Here is a 23,672-nt window from a genome sequence, read left to right as displayed (position 1 = left end):
CAGTCTCACAGCAGCGGAAAGGAAGGACCACCTATATGAAGGAGTCTGTTACTGAAGGAGCTACTCAGTGCAGTGACAGTGTCCTGCATGGGGTTGGAGTCGTTGTCCAGCAGCGATGTTAGCTTTACCATTATCCTCCTCTCTCCCACCACCTGCACTGAGTCGAGGGGGCAACCCAGGACAGAGCTGGCCTTCCTGACCAGCTTGTCGAGACTCTTCCCTTCCGCCGCTGAGATGCTGCTGCTCCAGCAGACCACTCCATAGAAAATGGCCGATGCAACCACTGTGTTGTAGAAGGTCCTTAGGAGTGCCCCCTGCACTCCAAAGGACCTGAGTCTCCTTAGCAGATAAAGTCTGCTCTGGCCCTTTCTGTATAGCGCATCGGTGTTTTCAGTCCAGTCCAGTTTATTGAGGTAGACATCCAGGTACTTATAAGAATCCACCCTCTCGATGTCCATTCCCTGGATGTTCACTGGTGTCGGGGGGACCTGGCTGTGCCTGCGGAAATTTACCACCATCTCCCTGGTTTTCCCCACGTTGATCCGGAGGCAGTTCCGCTGGCACCAGTCCACAAACTCCTTGATCAATTCTCTGTACGACCTGTCCTCGTCGCCCGTGATGAGGCCGACGATGGCAGAGTCGTCAGAGACATTCTGCAGATAGGCGTTTGCAGAGCTGTGCCTGAATGGAGCTAGCACTGTTCCCTGCAGAACCCCAGTGCTGCAGACCACCCTGTCCGAGACCAGGTCCTTTGTCCTCGCACACTGTGGTTGGTTGGTGAGGTAGTCCAGAATCCAGGATGTGAGGTGGTGATCCACTCCTGTGCGCTCCAGCTTGCCCCCCAGAAGCCCCGCTGGATGGTGTTGAATGCACTGGAGAAATCAAAGAACATGATTCTCACAGTGCTATCCGGCTTCTCCAGGTGTGAAAGAGCTCTGTTCCGCAGGTAGATGATGGCGTCCTCCACCCCGATGCGAGTCTGGGAGGCGAACTGCAGCGGATCCATTGATGGTCTCACCAGGGGGCGGAGATGGGCGAGGACCAGACGCTCCAGTGTCATCATCAGGTGCGATGTCAGTGACACCGGCCTGTAGCTGTTGAGTTCCTTCGGGTGCTGCATCTTTGGTACCGGTACCACGCAGGATGTTTTCCACAACTGTGGAACTTTCCCCAGTTTCAGGCTCAGATGGAAGACATGCTCCACTATTCCACACAGCTGGTCTGCACAGGACTTGAGGAGCCTCAAGCTGATGCCGTCTGGACCAGCCGCCTTCCTCGCATTGATCTTCCTGAGTGCATTTCTCACCTGGTTTGTGGAGAAAGACAGATTGGAGCACAGGGGCTGGGTGCTCAAGAGTTTGAGAGGACGAGGGGGTGTGGGGGTGTGGATGATGTGGGGGAGGAGGTGGGGGTAATGGGGTTGGGGCAGGAGAAGCAGAAGCAGTGGGTGGTGACTGTGACCCAGGTGCTGTGGGAGGGGAGGTGGGGCAGTGTTCTGGACGTGCAGACAAGGGGGGCTGCAGCAGGGGTGACTGGACCAGGGGAGGGGTAGGTGACTGATCGAACCTGTTGAAGAAAAGGTTCAGATCGTTCACCCACTTCTGGTCCCCCATGGCCCGGGATTCCGGTTCCTTGTACCCAGAGATGGTTTAGAGGCCTCTCCAGATTCCACTGATGTTGTTCCTCTGCAGCTGGTCCTCCATCTTCTTCCTGTAGTTGTTCTTCCCCTCTCTGATCTTCCTCCTCAGCTCCTTTTGCACAGCCTTCAGTTCCTCCTTATTTCCCGACTTAAAGGCCCTCTTTTTCTCCTTAAGGAGATCCTTTATGTCAGGGTTGACCCAGGGTTTGTTGTTGGAGAAACACCGTACAGTCCTGGTGGGTACAGTGTTCTCCACACAGAAGTTAATATAGTCCGTGAGGCACTGGGTTAGACCGTCAATGTCCTCCCCATGGGGATCACAGAGTTCCTCCCACACAGTTGTTTCGAAACAGTCTCTCAGAGCCTCCTCCGTCTCCTCGGACCATCCTCTAACTGTGCGGGTCACCGCTGGTTGCCTGTGCACGAGAGGTTTGTACACAGGCTGGAGATGGTTCATGTTGTGGTCAGATCTCCCCGGGGGGGGGGGGGGGGGGGGGGGGGGGGGGAGGGGAGGGATGCAGAGTTATATGCCTCCTTGGTTTTGGAACAAGGGAGGGGCATATGTATATTGAACGAGGGGAACTGAAAAGCAGCTTCATACTCTGAATCGACGTGTTTGCTTTTGCATTGTGTTTTAACATTGTTGGAATGGAGCTGTTTGGCACCTGTTCAGGCAGTATGTCCAATAGAAAGTTAAAGTAGTCGATGTGAATTGTTTCAAACAACATAAATGCCTGAGGTCAGCAATATGTGAACCTGAAGTAGAAAAACAGAAAATGCGGGAAATATTCTGCAGGGCAGGCTACATCTGGGGGAAGAGAAACAAGTCTCTACAACTTTAGTTTGTTTCTCTTCTCACAGACGTGGCCTGATCTGATGAATATTATTGGTATTTTCTTTTCTTTATTTCAGATATTGGATATTGAGGTATATAGATTTACATTTGCTGTGCAGAGCATTAAAAGATTAATTTTACTGCAAGTATGGGGGAGTCCAGAACCAGGGGCCACAGTTTAAGAATAAGGGGTAGGGCATTTAGAACGGAGATGAGGAAAAACGTTTTCAGTCAGAGAGTTGTAAATCTGTGGAATTCTCTGCCTCAGAAGGCAGTGGAGGCCAAGTCTCTGAATGCATTCAAGAGAGAGCTAGGTAGAGCTCTTAAGGATAGCGGAGTCAGGGGGTATGGGGAGAAGGCAGGAACGGGGCACTAATTGAGAATGATCAGCCATGATCACATTGAATGGTGGTGCTGGCTCGAAGGGCCGAATGGCCTACTCCTGCACCTATTGTCTATTGTGTATATGTCAAAATAATTACACAGTTTGTATAAAGTTTTGTCACCTGTTGCTTGCTTTTTTCAACTCTCCTATTTTATAAAATCAACCTCCTTTACATTGTCATAGTGTAGAATTGTACTGCAAGATATCACAGGAGGTGTCATATGGTCTACTGCATTTGTCGTGGCTCTCTAAAGAATTATTTACTCCTATTTCCCTATTGAAGTTTTGATTGAAAGATGCAGCCTGGAAACAGGCTCTTTGGCCCACTGACCATCGATCATCCGGTCACATTCGCATCCATTCCCTACACACTAGGGGTAATTTTACAGAGGCCAATTAAAATACAAACCCGCACGCCTGTGGGAGGTGGGTGGAAACCGGAACCCCACACGGTCACAGGTAGAACTTGCAAACAGACAGCACCCGAGGTCAGGATCAAACCCGGGTCTCTGGCGCGGTGAGGCTGCAGCTCTACAGCTGTGCCTCTGTGCCGTCCTATTTTCCTGCAATGGTGTTTGCTCTTCCAGATATTTGTGCTTCTTCCTTTTGAAAGTTGTTGGATGGCTTTTGGATGGAAACACTTCAAAGAATTTTGGTGTAGTAAAATTATGTTGTAAAATCGCAGTAATTAATTCCGGAGACTAAGTTCCACCTCCCTGTGTTTGCCCATATACCCCTGAATGTTTCCTATCCATTATTTTGGATTCATTGCAGAAAAACGCTTGCATTAATGTTGTCTTATTTGGGCCCATGACGTTTGCAGCTGATGCATCCACTTGAAGGAACTTTTTTAATGTTGTCACTGAGGTCGGAAAGACAGCACTAAATATGGACAGATCAATATCCTCCAAAGATCAATGTGATGACAGTATAATTCGCTTTCAATAATGTTGGCTGACGGTAAATATTTTCTCAAGTCTCAAAGAAGAGCTTCAAAAATCCTTTTTGAATCAGTGCGTGGAATCTTTTATGTGGATTACAAGGACAGCACGGCACTCTGCCAATGTTAGACTATTAATGTAAAACAAAACACTTTACTCCATTACAGTGCCCAGTGGTAGAGTTGCTCCCTTACAGTGCCAGAGACCCGGGTTCGATCCTGACTATGGGTGCTGTCTGTACGGAGTTTGTACGTTCTCCCCGTGACCTCATTGGTGTTCCCCAGGTGTTCTGGTTTCTTCCCACACTCCAAAGATGTATAGGTTTGTGGGTTAATTGGCTTCGGTAAAAATCGAAAATTGTCCCCAGTGCTAGTGTTGGTGCGCGGGGATCGCTGGCCTGTTTCCGCACTGTATCTCTAAACTACAGTTTAGAGTAGTATACAGTAGTATACTAAACTAATGTATACAAAATGACACTGAGCAGGATTATTTTTAGTACATTCTATTTTCTATTTTCTATTTTCTATGTTTCTATATTGTGGATGATCAGCCTTGATCACAATGAATGGCGGTGCTGGCTCGATGGGCCGATTGGCCTCCTCCTGCACCTATTTTCTATTTTCAATTATCATTATTTTAATCCTATTGGTCTGGAGAGAGATATTGTTACTCCAATACTATGCTACAATCAAAGCATTTGTTATTACAATCTGGAGATAATCTCTTTTTGTTTGTAAAGTAAAGTAGATATCAACTGTTCTGACATTTATCTGATAATTTGTTTGAAGTGCAGCAGAAATGCTGCAGAAATGCCAAATGTTTGTGTGAAGAAGATTCTACTTGGATTAAGAATTAATTTTAACTCTGGGTATTAGGATGTGGAATTTCTGGACGTGTGTGAGTCTTGCAATGCAGAGGGCATGTAGTAGATGCAGCTTCTGAAGTGTTGCCAATTGTTGATTTGCAGAAATTATTTAAAGTCTTCTAAAACCTAGTTTAATAATTCGCTTACACATGGTTGTAGCTGCTTGATGTCATAGCACACCGATTTTGAAGAGATTGACGAATGATCTGAAAGCTGTATAAGATAAATCTTTCTTAGACAATAGACAATAGACAATAGGTGCAGGAGTAGGCCATTCAGCCCTTCGAGCCAGCACCGCCATTCAATGCGATCATGGCTGATCACTCTCAATCAGTACCCCGTTCCTGCCTTCTCCCCATACCCCCTCACTCCACTATCCTTAAGAGCTCTATCCAGCTCTCTCTTGAAAGCATCCAACGAACTGGCCTCCACTGCCTTCTGAGGCAGAGAATTCCACACCTTCACCACTCTCTGACTGAAAAAGTTCTTCCTCATCTCCGTTCTAAATGGCCTACCCCTTATTCTTAAACTGTGGCCCCTTGTTCTGGACTCCCCCAACATTGGGAACATGTTTCCTGTCTCTAATGTGTCCAATCCCCTAATTATCTTATATGTTTCAATAAGATCCCCCCTCATCCTTCTAAATTCCAGTGTATACAAGCCTAATTGCTCCAACCTTTCAACATACGACAGTCCCGCCATTCCGGGAATCAACCTAGTGAACCTACGCTGCACGCCCTCAATAGCAATAATATCCTTCCTCAAATTTGGAGACCAAAACTGCACACAGTACTCCAGGTGCGGTCTCACCAGGGCCCGGTACAACTGTAGAAGGACCTCTTTGCTCCTATACTCAACTCCTCTTGTTACGAAGGCCAACATTCCATTGGCTTTCTTCACTGCCTGCTGTACCTGCATGCTTCCTTTCAGTGACTGATGCACTAGGACACCCAGATCTTGTTGAACATCCCCTCTTCCTAACTTGACACCATTCTTATGCAAAGTCTGGCTGGCATCGTAAGGCCGAAGGTGATCCAGTAATAGTTTTTTGGAAGGAACAGGATAAATACATGAAGAAGAAAATGAATGGCAGGAATATAACATGAGAGCTAAGGAGAGGGCTGCTGTTCAAAGGAGCTGGCAAAGAAGTAGATAGAGCCAGAGACGGGTTCGATCCTGACGTCGAGTGCTGTCTGCGTGGAGTTTGCACATTCTCCCTGTGACCGTGTGAGTTTCATCCGGGTGTCTCTCATATCACCAAGGACATGTGAGTTTGTAGGTTAATTGGCAGCTTGTTCTGTACACCTAGCAAGGTGTGTGTGGCAAAACTTCCTCTCCAGTCCCCTTTAAATGTCTTCCCTCTCACAAACCTATACCCTCTAGTTTTAGATGCCCCTTCTACACGAAAAGGACTGGATATATCTACCTAATCTATGACTCCTTATAATTTTATAAGCTTCTACAAGGTCATTATTATGCCTTCTATGCTCCAGCCTATACATGTCCTTGTGAATCTTTTCTGCTGAATTACATCCCTCCAGTTTGAATCTCCAGCTGATGATACGACTTGAGTTATGATTTAACCATCAAGTAGCAACAGCTGTATAACGGTGGCATAAGAGACTGCAGATGCTGAAATCTATATCAAAAAAGAAGAGCAGCTGGAGGGACTCGCCGGGCCAGCATCAGTGGAAGGAAACGGACAGTCAACCTTTTGGGTCGAGACCCTTCATCGTGATTGAAGGAGTAGAGAGGAGGTTGTCAGTATAAAGAGATGGGGGAGGGATTGGGCAAGAGCTAATAAGCAATTAGTGAATGTAGGTGAGGAGAGAGTAATTGGTGGTTAACAGTCAGTTGGGAGAAGGAAGAGTGGCGAATGCCACTTGGGGGAGCCCAGAACCAGGGGCCACAGTTTAAGAATAAGGGGTAGGCCATTTAGAACGGAGATGAGGGAAATCTTTTTCAGCCAGAGAGTTGTAAATCTGTGGAATTCTCTGCCTCAGAAGGCAGTGGAGGCCAATACTCTGAATGCATTCAAGAGAGAGCTAGATAGAGCTCTTAAGGATAGTAGAGTCAGGGGGTATGGGGAGAAGGCAGGAACGGGGTACTGATGGAGAATGATCAGCCATGATCACATGGAACGGTGGTGCTGGGTCGAGGGGCCGAATGGCCTTCTCCTGCACCTATTGTCTATTGCACCAGAGACTGGGAGATGATAAATGGAGAACAATAGGCTATCGATCCTGGAATCTGATAGAAACGGATGGTGAAGATTGGAATTGAATGAGGGTTGGCGACAGATTGGAACAACTGAGGGGTGAGCAGTGGGGGATGGATTCAGTGAGAGGAGTGTGTGGAGAGGGAGAAACGAAATGGGATAATAGGGGTGTCTGATGGCGGTTGGGGGGGATCGATAAGGTGGAAAAAGCCTGAAGATAAAGCCTGAAGAATGCTTGATATTGAAGAATTCAAAGTTCATGACGTTGGGTTATAGACAATAGACAATAGGTGCAGGAGGAGGCCATTCGGCCCATCGAGCCAGCACCGCCATTCAATGTGATCATGGCTGATCATTCTCAATCAGTACCCCGTTCCTGCCTTCTCCCCATACCCCCTGACTCCGCTATCCTTAAGAGCTCTATTTAGCTCTCTCTTGAATGCATTCAGAGAATTGGCCTCCACTGCCTTCTGAGGCAGAGAATTCCACAGATTCACAACTCTCTGATTGAAAAAGTTTTTCCTCATCTCAGTTTTAAATGGCCTACCCCTTATTCTTAAACTGTGGCCCCTGGTTCTGGACTCCCCCAACATTGGGAACATGTTTCCTGCCTCTAACGTGTCCAACCCCTTAATAATCTTATACGTTTCGATAAGATCTCCTCTCATCCTTCTAAATTCCAGTGTATACAAGCCTAGTCGCTCCAGTCTTTCAACATATGATAGTCCCGCCATTCCGGGAATTAACCTAGTAAACCTAAGTTGAACGCCCTCAATAGCAACCTACGCTGCACGCCCTCAATAGGTTGTAGACCACCCATGCAGAATATAAAGAGCTGTTGCTCTAGTTTGCCTCAGCTTGGCAGTGGAAGAGACTGATGCAGATTGGGCGATGTGGGAATGAGAGGGAGAGGGAAAATTAAAATGCTGGCAACCAGGAGATGGATGGCTACTCAGTCAAGTGGTCATTTTGTCCACGTTTGGCCTCACCGGTGTAGAGGAGACCACAGTCTGGAAGAGGTGCAGGTGAATCTGTCCCACCTGGAAGACTGTTTAAGTCCCTGGATGGAGGTAATGGAGGAAGTGTAAGGATTAGTGTTTTATTTATTTAAATGATGAAATGACCTGTTTGCTCTTTCCTTTGGTGCTTTAACTCTGAAAGGATCCAACTGATCATTCTGAAGATGCATTTTGTTATTATCTTTATCACTTCCAATTTGTTTTTAAAATCAAAATGAAAATGCAGTGGGACAAGACTAATAAATTTAATTATATATTGCTGATTAGTGTTGTCTTAGTGTTTGCAGCAATCTAATGCCGTTGTTCAGAGAAAGTTTTTACTTGGATGTCTTTATTTCTATGTCTCTAATCCACCTTAAAACTCCATTTTCAAATATGCATGATTAAATATATAAGTAGCTAAGTGTTCAGGTTCAAATTGTTGTATCTATTTTTTGGTTTCTCTAGGCCTCCTTGTTGGAACCCTTGACACTGTGTTTGATTCAACTTCCAAAGTAGCTCCATATCGCATTCTACACCAGATACCAGAATCCCAAATCTATTGGTCCATTGCTTGTGGTAAGTCACAGTATTACTTTCCAATTGGAAACTATAACTGATCATCTTTAATTATCAATTGATTGGGATTTACAGAATTTGGTTAGTTGAAGACATATTAATATTGAGTAACTCAAAATAATCGAATGGCAAAGCTCCGTTTAAAAAATATTAAGCAATTATTTTCTCCTTTCAAGATACTGACCTGCAATTTACGATAAGAACAGTGAGTAAAATAGAGCTTTGTAAATAAAAAATCTCAACTCAGTTGTTTTTTTACCAATTATTTTATATTTGCATCCTTTGGTTATTGCCAATTGAAGTGGTTTCTTATTTGCCATAACAAAATCTCTTATAATTTTGAGCCCTTTATTAAATACCTCTTCTGCTTACAAAAGACTGAACAAAATGCAAAATTAAAGCCTTTCACAGAAGGGGTTCCAAAAATATCAAAACAATGTTATAGCCAGCATTTATCACCATTTGATTAGTTGAAAGATAAGATATGGCATCAGCTGATAGGGACAAGATTCGGGTTACATTTTCTTAAAAGCTGGATTCCCGACCCGCCTGCTGTTGCAAAATCGTTGACTCCCTGCCTCTCCATTTCTATCACCCATTCCCCCAATCTCCATCTGTGATAGCCAACATGGGAGTGAAAGCCTACTTTTCTTGCATAGAACAGTCCAGCACTGAAAAGGCCCTTTGGCCCACCATGTCAGTGTCAGCCATGATGCCAATGTAACAAATACCATCTGTCCACACTTGGCCCATATCGCTTTGTTCCCTGCCGATTTGTGTGTCTGTTTAAAAGCCTCTCACACTTTGCCATCATGTTAACTTATATTCAAGGGCGCACGGTGGCGCAGCAGTAGAGTTGCTGCCTCACAGCGCCAGAGACCCGGGTTCGATCCTGACTATGGGTGCCGTCTATGTGGAGTTTGTACGTTCTCCCTGCAACCTGCGTGGGCTTTCTTCGGGATCTCCGGTTTCCTCCCACACTCCAAAGACGTGCAGGTTTGTAGGTTAATTGGCTTGGTCTTATTGTAAATTGTCCCTAGTGTGTCCACTAGGAAAGTGTTAGTGTGTGGGAATTGCTGGTTGGCATGGAGTTGGTGGGCCAAAGGGCCTGTTTCTGTGCAGTATCTCTAAACTAAACCTAAAATTATCGTCTTCCCTGACAGCGCATTCCAGGCACCCTTGCACCTTTAAATCCCCCCCATCCTTAAGTCTATTTCCTCTTGCATTTGACATTTCCATCCTTGGAGAAAGAGTCTGACTGTTCATCTTATAATTTTGTACAATTCTCTCAGGTCGCCCCTCAGCCTCCAATGCTGTCCAGAAAAAACAATTCAAGTTTGTTCAACCTCTCCTTTTGGTTCAATCCAGGCACCATCCTCATCCTATTCTTCACACTGCCCAAAACCTCCACATCCCTCTGTAGAGTGGCATCGAAAGCAATATCAACGAGGCCTAACCAAAGTTTCACATGGCTTTAACATGACATGCTAACTTTTATACTCGATGCCCCAATCGAGGCAAGTATGCTGGATGCTTTCTTTGCCACCTATCTACTTTTGCTGCCACTTTCAGGGAGCTGTGGAACTGCACCCTATGTTTCAACAATGCTTCAAAGTTCCCTGGCAGTTACTGTCTACTTTGCTCTTGCATTTGATCTCTCAAAATGCATCACTTCACATGTATCCATCTGCTTCATCAGAATAAACTACATCTGCTATTTCTCCTCCCACTTTTCCAGCCGGGTCACTTGATAACCTTTCTCAATATCCACAACTTCACCAATTTTAGTGTCATCTACAACCTTGCTAATCTGAGCACCTACCATTTCTTCCGAATCAACAGGGTATATGTTAAAAGCAATAGGTGTAAGCACTGATCAATGATTTTCATTCAGATGAATGCTCTTCCACTATTACCCTCTTTTGTCTTTGACCAATCCATTTTTTTCCAATTCACCCCTGATTCCATGTAACCTGACCTTTTGGATCAGCTGACCATGAGGGACCTTGTCAAATACTTTGCTGAACTCTGAAGACAATATTCACTGTCCTACTCTCATCAATCATCATCTTCCCCTCTTCAGAATACCCTAACTGTGTGGACCAATGCTTGCTTTAAGATCAAGCTGCCACACAAAGTTTCAGGAGGTGAGAGCATCTGGCGGAGCTGGGAGGGGGGGTATTGGAAAGAGGGAATGTGTGAAGGTTAGTTCATCTGCTCTGCTGACAAGTAGTAGCCCCCTGGGGAAGACACAATGGAGCGATGGAGGAGAGAGGGGAGATTAAGGCTCGCCTACCTGCTCAGCTCAGCAGCAGGAATAGAAGGACAACCATTTAGAATTGAGGTGACGAGGAATTTCTTCAGCCAGAAGGTGGTGAATCTGTAGAATTCATTGCCACAGATGGCAGTGGAGGTCAAGTCATTGGTTATTTTTAAAGTGGAGATCGATGGTTTCTTGATGAGTAAGGGCATCAAAGGTTACAGGGCGAAGGAAGGAGAATGGGGTTGAGGGAAAGACAGATCAGCCATGATCGAACGGTGTAGATGATGGGTGAACAGCCTAATACTGCTCCCGTGCCTTATGGTCTTAACTCCTAGGTGATGAAGAGGGAATTAGATTGTATTTATTAGATTGTATATTCCTCATCTTCTTGCCTATGGGCTGTGAAGATGGTCTTCCAACAATCAGGGATGTCCATTGCCTGATTTATAATGTATGGGCCTGCAGGAGTTTTAGTGCACATAGGACATAGAATTGGCTAAATTCAAATGCTCACTATTCTCCGTGGCAGCTCCCCCACAACTCAGTACTTTGCACTACAGTATAGATCACGCTCCAGGTGCAGGAGCACAAACATTTGCATGTTCAGAGCAAGCGTTGTAAAGATGGAGCAGCCATCCTTCAACCAACGGCTCTTTTCAGATCGATGTAAATGATCTCCAGGCACTGAGTTAAGTACCTGGGAGTGCTCTTTGCTGCGCCGGCTAATGTTAATCAGTAAATTACCTGGTCACTGTCATATAAGACTTCTGTTCCTTTTGTTTTGATTAGCTTTTAGTGTCCTGTGAAATGTTGCATATTAAAACCCGGTAATATTGGGAAATAGTTTGGAAGTCCTGCACATGGTTATAATGCTTGGTATTTTTAGAGCACAGCGTTCTATCGTAATGGAATTTGGCACAATCTGCTGGATGCTTGCATTCAGTAACTACAGATCAATGTTAAGACTTTATTAACAGAACGATTACTATTTGAGCATTCAAAACAGTAATCCCAGTTCAATTTAATATTTGTGTTAACTGAATATAGAGGTTTTGCATTATCAAAATGTTGTTTTCTTTAAAGAGATTGAAAGTAATGTCACATTTGTCATCTGGTGGATTCTCACCAGAGTGTGTGGAGTTTGACTCAACTGCCCCAACTGAATCATCTTTTCACAATGGAAAATCTGTTTGGAGCTGCAAATGTGTCACTGCTGACTGCCAACCATCTGTCTCTCTAAGTGTTGTCATGTGCATATCGTGTTCTTGCTCTCTGCAAATCAGCCTTGGCTTGAGCCTCTTTAATGATGTTATTTTATCTTCTTGGAGAGAGATTTAACTTGTATATTGATATTTTATTGCCATTCATTATAGTTAATGAAATAAGAATTAACAATATTCGTTCAGACAGTGGAGGATGTGTTGAGCAGAGCTAGGAAAAAAATTGCAATGTTTATGGTGGAATTTCAGTGAAACATTAGTATATAACTTTTTGTCTCTTATTCGAACAAACTGGGGAAAACACCTGTATAATTTATTTTTTTGTCTTTGGGATCCTGCAAAGTAATTTGAGATGCATAACTTAATTGTGAATTAGAGAAAATCAAACTTGCATGCATAACAGAAGATTTGCACAATAAAGTGTATGGGGGTCAAGTATATTTTCCCCTTGGCTGTTTGCTATTTGGTATATAATCAGTAAATATGAAACAGCATTGTACTTTAGTTTGCTATGCTATCATTTGGCTCTACTTTAGTTTAGAGAAGCAGGCCCTTCGGCTCACCGAATCCCTGCCAACCAGCGATCACCCTGTACACTATCACTATCCTACACACTAGAGAAATTTACAGAAAGCCAATTTACCTATAAACCTGTACGTCTTTGGACTGTGGGAGGAACCCAGAGTACCCGGGGAAACCCCATACGCAAGGATAACATACAGGGAAACGCAGGGTTAACATACAAACTCCATACAGACAGCACTCGTAGTCAGGATCGAACCCGAGTCTCTGGCGTTGTAAGGCAGCATCTCCCCCACTGTGCCACCGTGCTGTCCCACTTCTTCCACTGAAGGTCGAATCTAACTAGTTACTTTCAGCAATGATCTCTAGACATGACTATGTAGATTTTTGGTGGTATTCCCACATAAGAGGCATCTAAGAACAGTGCATATCAAGTAGAAGTAAACGCAGAGGATTGGAATGGGCACAAATATCAGATATTTAGGAAAATAAAGAGAGGGAGAAAGAATAAAATGTTTACTACAAATCTGCTAAACTCAAGCTGAATATAAATGTTTCCTTTGGCCACATGAAATTCGCTTAATATTCATTAAGCAGGCATTCAGTAGTGCTCTCAGTGTATGATTACAATACTTTTGATTTTATGCTAAAGCAGTTTTTATTATGTCTATTTCAGTTATTCTTGTATTTTATTTTAATGAAACAAAATGTTGCAAATTTGCTTCTTGCAGCCTGCTAATATTCACCCATTGCCTGTCCTGTGTAAACACAATCATACTTTATTAGCCAAGTATGTTTGGCAACAACGTACGGGGAATGTCACAGTTCAAAGATTAAATGTAAACTGTGCGGCTGAATTATAACAGGAAGTACAGTCATGCATTGCATTCATACAAGACCATGATTTAGTTTAGTTTAGAGATACAGCTCAGAAACGGAGCCCTTCGGCCCACCGAGTCCGCACTGACCAGCAATTTCCCATGTACACTTGCACTATCCTACACATTAAGGACAATTAATAATTTTTACTGAAGCCAATTAACCTACAAACCTGTACGTCTTTGGAGTATGGGAGGAAACGAGCACCTGGGGGAAACCCCACGTGGTTACAGGGAGAACATATGAACTCTGTACAAACAGCGCACATAGTCAGGATCAAACCAGGGTGTATGGGCTGTAAGGCAGCAACTCTACCGCCCTGTAGGTTTGTTGATTAACCTTACTTTTGTCTACTAGCATAAGGTTTTTTTTCAAAGATTTAGAAAATACGCATTTCTTTCTGTACAGAAAATGAGAATTGTGACTTAGTTGCAACACTAACGTTTAATGAGGCAGCAGCCAAAATGTTTGGAGTCAGTGTCATAGTCATACAATATGGAATCATGCCCTTTGGCCCAACTTGCTCACATTGACGAACATGTCCCATCTACACTAGTCCCATTTGTCTGTGTTTGGCCCATATCCCTCTAAACCTGTCCGATCCATGTACCTAATTGTTTCTTAAACATTGCAATACTCCCTGCCTCAACTACCTTCCCTGGCAGCTCATTCCACATGCCCACCACTGTTTGTATGAAAATGCTACACCTCTGATTCCTATAAGATCGTTCCCCCTTCACCTTAAAACTGCCCTCTGGTTCTCTATTCCCTTACTCTGGGCAAGAGACTCAGTGTCGACCTGATTTATTCCTCTCGTGAATTTATACACCCCTATAAGATCACCCCTCAACCTCCTGCGCTCCAGTGAATAGAGTCTCCAATTATAAGATGACTTGATAATCAATTAGGGAATGTTGACCAAAAGAGCTCGGTTCCTTAATTTCTCAGCTAAATAGCCTTTGGATGAAAAATGTTTGGCCCCTCTTGTGCCAGCTGTTCACATGCTCTAGGATATGACTCGAAAGGAGATTTAGGCATGTCTATTTTTGAATATTTGAGTGCTGCCTAAGGAGCTTTATTTGCTCTAGTAACCTGAAGGGATTCCCATTTGATTGGCTTTGGTTGTTTAAAATGGATAAGCATGTTTAGTCATGGTCTTTAAAGCTTTCTAATGGATTTTTTAAAATAATTTGTCTAAACCAGGAGTCAGTAGTGAAGAAATAAACAAACATTGGGAATGGCTGGAACAAAATGTGATGCAGATACTTTCTGTATTCGATAGTAATGAGGATATTACCAGCTTCGTTCAGGGTAAAGTACGGGTAAGAGTAGATTTCTCTACACACACACACACAGTTCTATTTTGCCCATTTGTTTTTCTTTCTTTCCTGTTCCGTTTCTTTCCTAGTTTGTTTTTGTGAATTGAGTATGAAGAGTTCAACAACAATAGGGAAACAAATTGCAGCTCTATTATTTTAATTAAAAGATGATAAATCATCCTATACCTCAACCATATAATTTTTTTAAATGTAAAGCTTATTTGAACTGTACCACAGGGTGATCAAGTTGGTTTATGAATCATACAGCACAGAAGGAAGCCATTTTGCCCACTGAATGAAGAAAGGCACCGACCCGAAACGTCACCTATTTATACTCTCCAGGGATGCTGCCTGATCCGCTGAGTTACTCCAGCATTTTGTGTTCTTTTGCCCATTGCCTCGACAGTCTAAACTAAAAGAATGTCTATTAAGCCTTTTTTCCCCCTGCTCCCTCCCCATAAGCATGCAGCCTTTCTTTTACCCTCTGGGTACTTATGTGGTTCCCTTCTGTAAGTTACTACATTCACCACTCTTTTAGCCAATACATTCCAAATTCCTCCTTGCATCTTAACATTTTTTTTCTCTCTCATGCTATTCTTGTTTTGTGTTAATCGTTGTAAGTATTTGTTCTCTGGTATTTCTTACACTGCTGTCTTCAAGCACCCCCAGTCTTTCTCATCAAGTATACATTAAAAAAATATTCAACTTAAACACACTTTCTCTTTCTCTCTTTTTCTTTCTCTTTTTCTCTCGCTCTCTTTCTCTTTTTCGCTTTCTCTTTTTCCCTTTCTCTCTTTTTCTCTCTCTTTTTCGCTCTCTTTTTCTATCTCTCTTTTTCTCTCTCTCTTTCCTTTTCTCTCTCTTTCTCTCTCTCTCTCTCTCTCTCTCTCTCTCTCTCTCTCTCTCTCTCTCTCTCTCTCTCTCTCTCTCTCTCTCCTCTCTCTCTCTCTCTCTCTCTCTCTCTCTCTCTCTCTCTCTCTCTCTCTCTCTCTCTCTCTCTCTCTCTTTCTTTTTCTCTCTCTCTCTCTCTCTCTTTCTATCTCTTTATCTCTCTCTCTCTCTCTCATTCTCAAGATAACGGGCAATCCCTCATTTCTTTGTATTGTCTTTGCCTGCCCATTGCACCAATGTCCTTTAGAATGGTGAGCCAAAGCAGCAGTGAGTCCTGGCACTGAATCTTGGAGAACTGTACAATTCCACCCTCTCATACTTTTCACTTCGCTGATTTTGTATCCATGCTGTGGTTTGAAGGTTGCATAGCTTGAACAATTTGCTCCTTAAAGTTTCCAGATGACATTTTGCAGCACTTTAGAGCAATGTACTGAATTGAGCTATTGGAGATCCATGAATGGAAAAAGTGATTAGAATTGTTAACCTACCACTTTGATGCTTTGCTACCATTACAACATTATCCATTTATTCAAATTAAAATGGTTTTGTAATACCGTTGCAAGACAATTAATTTTGCAATTTGATTTACGTTTCACCTCAAATTGAAACATGTGATTTTTTTTTTTTAAATGGTAATTTTAAGAAATGTCCTCATTTTCTGTAGGAGTCTAACTTTTGATTTTAATTTGGCTTAATGGTTATGAAAAAGATACTTTTGGAGGTATCAAGGTATCATTGTATTTATTATTTTTTTAAAAACTTATTTGGTGTAATCTATTTTGGATTGTTTCTGTTCCAGGGGCTAATAGCAGAGGAATCTCAAAACACATCCATAAAGGAGGAGGAAGATCCTGAGAAGTTTCGTGAGGCCTTGTTGAAGTTTGATAAATGGTTTGGACTGCCTGAGCAAGAGAAGCTGGTGACTTACTATTCATGCAGCTACTGGAGTGGAAGGGTGCCATGTCAAGGCTGGCTATACCTCAGTGCCAATTTTCTCAGTTTCTATTCCTTTTTCCTCGGCAAGGAAGGTGAGAGTCTGTGCCATGCATTCAATCCAAGACTGATCTTAAAAAGCTAAAGTCTATTTACAAAACAAATTGTTGGATCTGATGACTGCCAATTTCAGTGCACCAGATTGGTGCCGATGTCCACCGTGTGCACCTATGACGTCGATGATGTTGCATCTCCAATTCAGAGTCGTTTTTAGATGTCCTCTTTTGGCAATTTTCAGTCTGACTGCATAAATTTAAAAGAAATAAATCGCTTGTGTGTTAAACAAAGGTCGACTGATGTAACTGAAAAAAATCATTACCATGTAGAAACAAAGAAATTCAGAGGCTGGTTTACAAAAAAAAGATGCTGGAATAACTCATCAGTTAGGCAGCATCTCTGGAGAACACGGATAGTTTAGCTTATTGTCTTGTGGTACAGTGAAAAGCTTTTGTTTGCTTGCTATCCAGTCAAAGGCAGACTACTCATGAACACAATCAAACCACCCACAATGCACAGTTAAATGACAAAGGTACAACATTTAGCGTGAGTCACATTATACGTAGAACATCACAGTAGCAGACCCTTAGTGCCGAACATCATGCCAGTTTAAACTAATTTCCGCTGACTGTATGTGATCCATATCCCCCCCCCCCCCATTCCCTGCATATCTATGTGCCTAAAAGTGTCTTAAATGCCCGAGTCATAATTGCTCCATTTACCAGCTGAACTGTTTGTGTTATTGTGGGAAAGTTCCGTCTCCTCTAGCAGGCCCTTCTTGTGGGAAAGTTACATCTCCGGTAAGCAATGCTCAGGATTTTGACCTTGTATCAATGATTGAATCACAGTATATGTCAATGCTAGTTATAATGGGATGTTTGAAAGAAAATTTGAATATTATGGTGTTAATGTGTGACTGCTGGCCCTCATGCATACAGTTGGTAAAAGTATGCTAATCCTAACCCTAACCTTTATCTTGCATTTTTACTTTCTAAAACTGGCTTATTGTGTAGCACACAAATTGCTGAAATAACTCAGCAGATGGGGCAACATCTCTGGAGGACCTGTACAAGTGACATTTCGGGTCTGGACCCTTCTTCAGACTTATTGTGTAGCACTTGTATAATCATTAGCTAACCAGTTTACCATATAGTATATCACATGTTAGTACATGCAATGTTGCTGTAGGTGTGTATTTTGATATAAGTTTTGATTTAAAAAAAAATCATTTGTACCATGATGTTTATCCTTTAGAATGGCTAGAATTAAGACCAATGAGCTGTCTTATGATTTATTTAATATAAAAGCCTGCATTCTTAATTTTGCATTTGAATCCCCTGTTGTTACAAATGCATCTGGAGAAGGCTGTAAACCATACACATTTTGTTGAGAGGTCATAAACACACTGTGTCTAGGCAGCATTAATACTCGCTTTTGTGGGGTGGAAGTGACTACTTTCAAGTGATAATGAGTTATTTTTGAGAATATTGATCTTTACAGGTAGTTGGTATTTTGCTGGGATTAGATTTGCCCATGATTTCTTTCTGTGGTGGAAGGTTCTGATATACTTGAGTAAAGATGTTTATTTCTTTGATCTAAAGGTATTATTTTCATGTGGGCATTCAGTGCAGGACAAGCTCACATTGCCTGTCCTTAACTGACCTTGAGAAGCTGATGTGATCTACCTGCTGAAATGATGCCATCCTGTGGTGAAGGTCACCAACAATGCTGTTGGGCCAATGCTGTTAGATCTGGGATTTAAAGCTGGATGCAGGAATGGTGAGATACCACCACATCGGAACTTGGAGGAGACCTTGCCGATAGTAATGTCCCATGCAGTCCTTATCCACCTAGAGCTTGTGGTGCTGACATAATAGTGACTCCCCTGCCTCCTTTTAAAAGGCCATTACAAGATAATTTTCTATATATGTTCCTGAAGATGAGTATCAAATTTACATCGACACCTCAACTATCGATCCCTTTCCAGACAGTCGTGTTGAATATGCAGATGGTGGTTGCTATCAGAATTTGGTTCAAATGATTTATTCCAGTTCACTACCTTGGTTGTAAAGCACAAAGTAGTCACTTGTGAAAATGGGGAACGTGGCAGCCTATTTGTGCCCTGCAAGCTCTAACAAACTGAAACATACGAATTAAAATACGTTTTATGTGTCATTGAAGGATGAATATTGACAGGATATTGAAAATAACTTCCTCCTTCCATTTATAAATGTTTCCCTGTGACCCTGTCCATTCACTTGGGAAGGCAGGTAGGGGCCTCAGTGTAATGTCTCATTCGAAAGACAGTGTCTCCAGGAAAGCAGAACTTTTTCATTAATGTGCTGGGGGTGTCAGATCAAATAATAATCTCCCCAATCGTTTGAGTGGTAAAGACATTTTTTACATGGAATGTTGCACTTGTACTTTACGGTGGAAACTAGTGAATATGAGATGTCTTTAGATTTTAGTTTACAGATTAGGACAATAGAGCCTATGTTATTGGATGTTCTTGAACACCAATTTATTTAATACAAGAACCTCTGCTGCACATCTTTAATTGCCGGACGGTTCGCAAACCTGTTGCCAACATGGCTCAGTGCATATTAGTTAACGCTGCTTATTTCACAAAATGCTGGAGTAACTCAGCAGGTCAGGCAGCATCTCAGGAGAGAAGGAATGGGTGACGTTTCGGGTCGAGACCCTTCTTCAGACTGATTAGTTAATGCTGCGTTCACCTCTTCCTTGGCTTCTTTTGTGCCTCTTCCCCAAACTGTTGACAGGTTTTATTCAGCCCTATGTTAATGTTTCAACCTTCTATCCCTTCACATTTGCCTTTTACACTCTGCCTTTACTTCCCCCTTTCATGTGCAATAGTCTGATCCATGTTGGTGTGCCACCCAGCCACAACCTCTGCAATGTGCTTCCCAAAGGCTTCCTTTGCCTCATCCTCTTGTAACAGTAGTTCAAAATTCTCCCCCTCCTCTTTCTTAATCGAACGCAGGTATTGTTGCCTGGGATCCAGTCCTTGTGGGAGATTTCAGAATGCAGGTCCATAGTTTCAAAAGAAAAGAGTAGAAACAAAGAACTGCAGTGGCTGACGTAACACTCAAAAGGACACAAAGTGCTGGAGTATCTCTGCAGGTCAGGCAGCATCTCTGGTGAACATTGATAGGTGACGTTTCGGGCCAAGACCCTTTTTTAGACTCTCATTTTAGATGAAGACTTGTTGAAGCTTGTGAATTTTTGTAATTCTCTAGAGTATAAAGATCCAGAGGCAAAGTCATTGAATATATTCAAGTCTGAGAAAAAAAAAGATAAAACATGAAGAGGTTCAAAGAGCTCATAGGGTCCTGCCCCTCTTTCTTAAGTCGTTAAATTTCATGTGCACACCATTGTACACCATAACATCATGCTTTTATAACATGGTTGTTCTTTGTCCCGCCCCCCTGACATCAGTCTGAAGAAGAGTCTCGACCCGAAACGTCACCCATTCCTTCTCTCCCGAGATGCTGCCTGACCTGCTGAGTTACTCCAGCATTTTGTGAATAAATACCTTCGATTTGTACCAGCATCCGCAGTTATCTTATATTAATATTTATAGGGGCTCCAGTGCAAACACTGCTGAAAAATTCTGCCAATATTACATGGCCCATTAGAAAGAGGAATAAATATAAAGACCTGTGAGCTTGCCCACTGTGTGCTCTTAAAATGAGCAACATTTTCTGTCGGTGATTGCTACTTATATTGATTTTGTGTATTCTGTTTAATTTGCAGTTAAGATTATTATTCCCTGGGATGAAATATCAAGACTTGCAAAGACGACAAATGTCATCCTTTCTGAGAGCATACACATATGCAGTCACGGAGAAGACTATTACTTTACAATGTTCATGCATTTAAATGAAACATTTCTGCTGATGGAACAGCTTGCAGATTATGCTGTGAAGAGATTATTTGACAAAGAAACCTTTGAAATGGATTTATTGTTTAGTGACCATTTACAAATAACGAAAAGGTAATGAAAAAATGTTAGTCTGCAGTGAGATGTCCAAAGCATGTAGAAAACTTAGTTCTATTTCTATTTTGAAGTATGACACTTTTGAAGAAAAATTCTTATCAATTAATTGAATAATCTTAAAGACTCATTTTTAAAAAAGTTGAACCAACATTTTTTCTCCTCCCTAAATGCATTTAATATTCCACAAAACAAACTCCTTGCACAAGACAACAGAGTAGCTATCAGTGGAAGTATGAATCAAGTAGTTATCCCGTTCTTCACCATTGTTTTACTCTTATTCATTTGTGGGATGTGAATGCCATTGGTAAAGTCTGGCTCTTATTGCCCACCCCCCAGTTGTTCCTTGTACTGAATTACTTGCTTTGAATTGGGGATTTAAGGAGTAGCCACATTGCTGTGGGTCTAGACTCGCATTCACGCAGAATGGAGATATGGGACTGCAAACGCACAAATCTCAACAAATTTCTCAACTAGGTTCTTGCTCCCCCACCCATCCTTGCTTTGGTAATAAGCTGATAAATAAGCAACACAGTTCATATTATTTAATGTGAGTCATCTTATAAAGAAAAGTAGTTTCCATGTGTACATTGCAATGGAAAATATATTACACTGGAGTGCACTTGCGTATCAAAAATATTTTTGTCAGCACAGCTCTCCGATACGGTTCTGAGTCGTTTGTTAGTCTGTCAGTGTTTTCGATCATGCAAACTTTTCGATCATGCATCTTTATTCTATTGTGTTGTAAAGCTGGTTTGTTACATTGGTTGCATTCATTTTGTTTTATTTTAGAGTTATGGAGAATCGAGCAAGGACTGAATATTTCACTGCACTCTTTAGACTTCCGAGGAAAGAAAGTCTGGATGACATACTTGATTGTTTTCTTTGGATCCCTTTTTGGCACACTCATGCATTTGGGAAAATGTTTATTTCAGATAATTACATCTGCTTCAGTAGCCAAGACGCAAATCATTGTAATGTAATCATTCCAATGCGGGAGGTAATGTATATGATATGTAACATCAAAAGAGTTTGGGATAAAATCCCTCCCGGGCTTAGAATTGTCATCAATGCGGTTAAGACTAAAACTGTTTGAAATCCAGTTTTGGAGTGCCTTTTCCAGGCATTAGAGGTGAAAAGATGAAAAGTCCTATTTGCACCAAGGAAGTTTAGTTTTAAGAAGGAGCAAGGAACTGCAGATGTTGGTTTAGAAAAAAAAGGCACAAAGTGCTGGAGTAACCCAGCAGGTCAGGCAGCATCTCAAAAGAACATGGATAGCTGAAGTTTCTGGTTGTGATCCTTCAGACCTGTTTATATATAGACTGGTACATACATTACATAATATGCAGTTTGAAGAATAGGCCCCGACCCGAAACATAACCTGCCCATGTTCTTCGGGGATGCCGTTACTCCAGCACTTTGTGTTCTTAAGTTTATTGTTAACCTGCAGTGTAGGTCTGGGTTACACACTTTTCTGCTGCTATCTTTGCAGGGAGGTTCTGGGGAGCTGGACACTCCCTGAGAGGAGAACAGAAGAACTCTGGGGGTGAGTGCACCATGTCGATCCCATCGCTCGTTGTTTTTGGAGAGGGGTGATTGATTGCTGGCATTGTTGAGGAATTAGGAGTTATAGAAAGTTTGAGAAAAGTTCAGGTTCTCTGTCCCCACAATTTAGTCATTTACTCCAGAGGGATGCTGTTCTAAAATTCACTGACCTGACTTTAACTTTTTTAATATATATTTCAATTCAAACTAACATTTTTCCACTGGCAAAGTTGCAGTTTCAAGGGGCCATTTTCTTTTTCATGGTGTTTTGGTTTTATTGTAATTTGGGCTATAAATTCTTGAAAGAATGGTCTGGTATTTTTTTCAAAGATGCTGTTGTAATGTTGAATGTCACAACTGTTTTGTTGTGACATATCAAGTTGGAGGTTGAAATCCCTACACTATCCAACAAAGTATTATCGCCCCACACAAATTAATGCATGAGTGCTGCAGAGTACTTTGCTCAATGTCATAGTCATCAATCTTAATGGTATATCTGAATTATTTAAAGTGTTTCTTTTCATCTTCAGCCTCACCGATGCCTTAAGCTGCCTAGAGGCTAAGGAAATGTGAATATTAAATTGATATGCGTTCTCTAAAACAGGTCACTGGTATGGAAACACCAGACAACTCGGGCAAACACATCTCCTTCAGCACCAGGTGCAAAATATCTTTGCGCTTCACTGACATTAAGGACAGTAATGGCCTCGCACAGAAACTGGAAGGGAAGCTGAAATGTGGCACAAGTGGAAGTACGCAACACACTTTGGGAAAGGAACAGGTAAATATCCAGGAAGTTGTTATGTGCACTATTCGCAAAACTGGGAAATTTGGTGCTGTTTGTTCAAATAGCAGAATTATTCGTCACAGTTGCAGGGAACCAGAGGACATAGGTTTAAGGTGAGCGGGGAAAGATTTAATGCAAACCTGAGGGGTAACATTTTTACGTAAAGGGTGGTGGGTGTATGGAACAAACTGCCGGAGGAGGTAGTTGAGACAGGTTCTATCGCAATGTTTAAGAAACAATTAGGCAGGTACATGGATAGGAAAGGTTCAGAGGGATATGGACCAAATATGAGCAAATGGGGCATCATGGTGTGGACAAGTTGGGGCAAAGGTCCTGTTTCCATGCTGTATGACTATAACTCTAAATCTCTTATTTATAGAACAGGTCCATGAACATTTTCTGCATCTTTCCTAGGATGTTGTCATCTTACAGTAATTTTTACACTGGTATTATACATTTTTCAGACATGAATCTGGGCATTTTTTTCCATTATAGCTGTTAGAAATCTACAGAATAAAAGCTTAATCGTGGATTGTAGTAAAATGTAAAATAGATTTAAATCTTGGCTTGGATGTGATGAGCTGATCAAACTTTCCTTGGTGTAAAAGCTGGTTGCGAAGGTTTAAGAAGAGAGGGGCACGTTTAAAGGAGCAGGGCACGATTTTTTTACACGGAGGGTGGTGGGTGCCTGGATTGCGCTGATTGCGGTGGTGGTTGAAGCAGATACGTAAGTGGCATTTAAAAAACTTTTGGACAGGCAAATGAATATGTAAGGAATGGA

At 42.3% G+C, this 23,672-nt stretch overlaps 1 protein-coding gene across 1 annotated transcript in view; it reads left to right on the top strand.

Moving 5' to 3' along the window:
* Positions 1-23,672, top strand: part of tbc1d8b (TBC1 domain family member 8B) — a 76,225-nt gene that overhangs the window by 4,185 nt on the left and 48,368 nt on the right. Inside the window, exons 2-7 of the mRNA XM_078412187.1 lie at positions 8,350-8,460; positions 14,548-14,666; positions 16,354-16,582; positions 20,319-20,559; positions 21,352-21,559; positions 22,709-22,885. Of these exons, the coding sequence (XP_078268313.1) occupies positions 8,350-8,460; positions 14,548-14,666; positions 16,354-16,582; positions 20,319-20,559; positions 21,352-21,559; positions 22,709-22,885 (1,085 nt within the window). The remainder of the gene's footprint in view (positions 1-8,349; positions 8,461-14,547; positions 14,667-16,353; positions 16,583-20,318; positions 20,560-21,351; positions 21,560-22,708; positions 22,886-23,672) is intronic.

Source organism: Rhinoraja longicauda, chromosome 15, assembly GCF_053455715.1.
Source record: "Rhinoraja longicauda isolate Sanriku21f chromosome 15, sRhiLon1.1, whole genome shotgun sequence".
Taxonomy (NCBI): Eukaryota; Metazoa; Chordata; class Chondrichthyes; order Rajiformes; family Arhynchobatidae; genus Rhinoraja; species Rhinoraja longicauda.
Note: the sequence above shows the minus strand (reverse complement) of the source record. Positions and strands in the feature narration are given on the sequence as shown.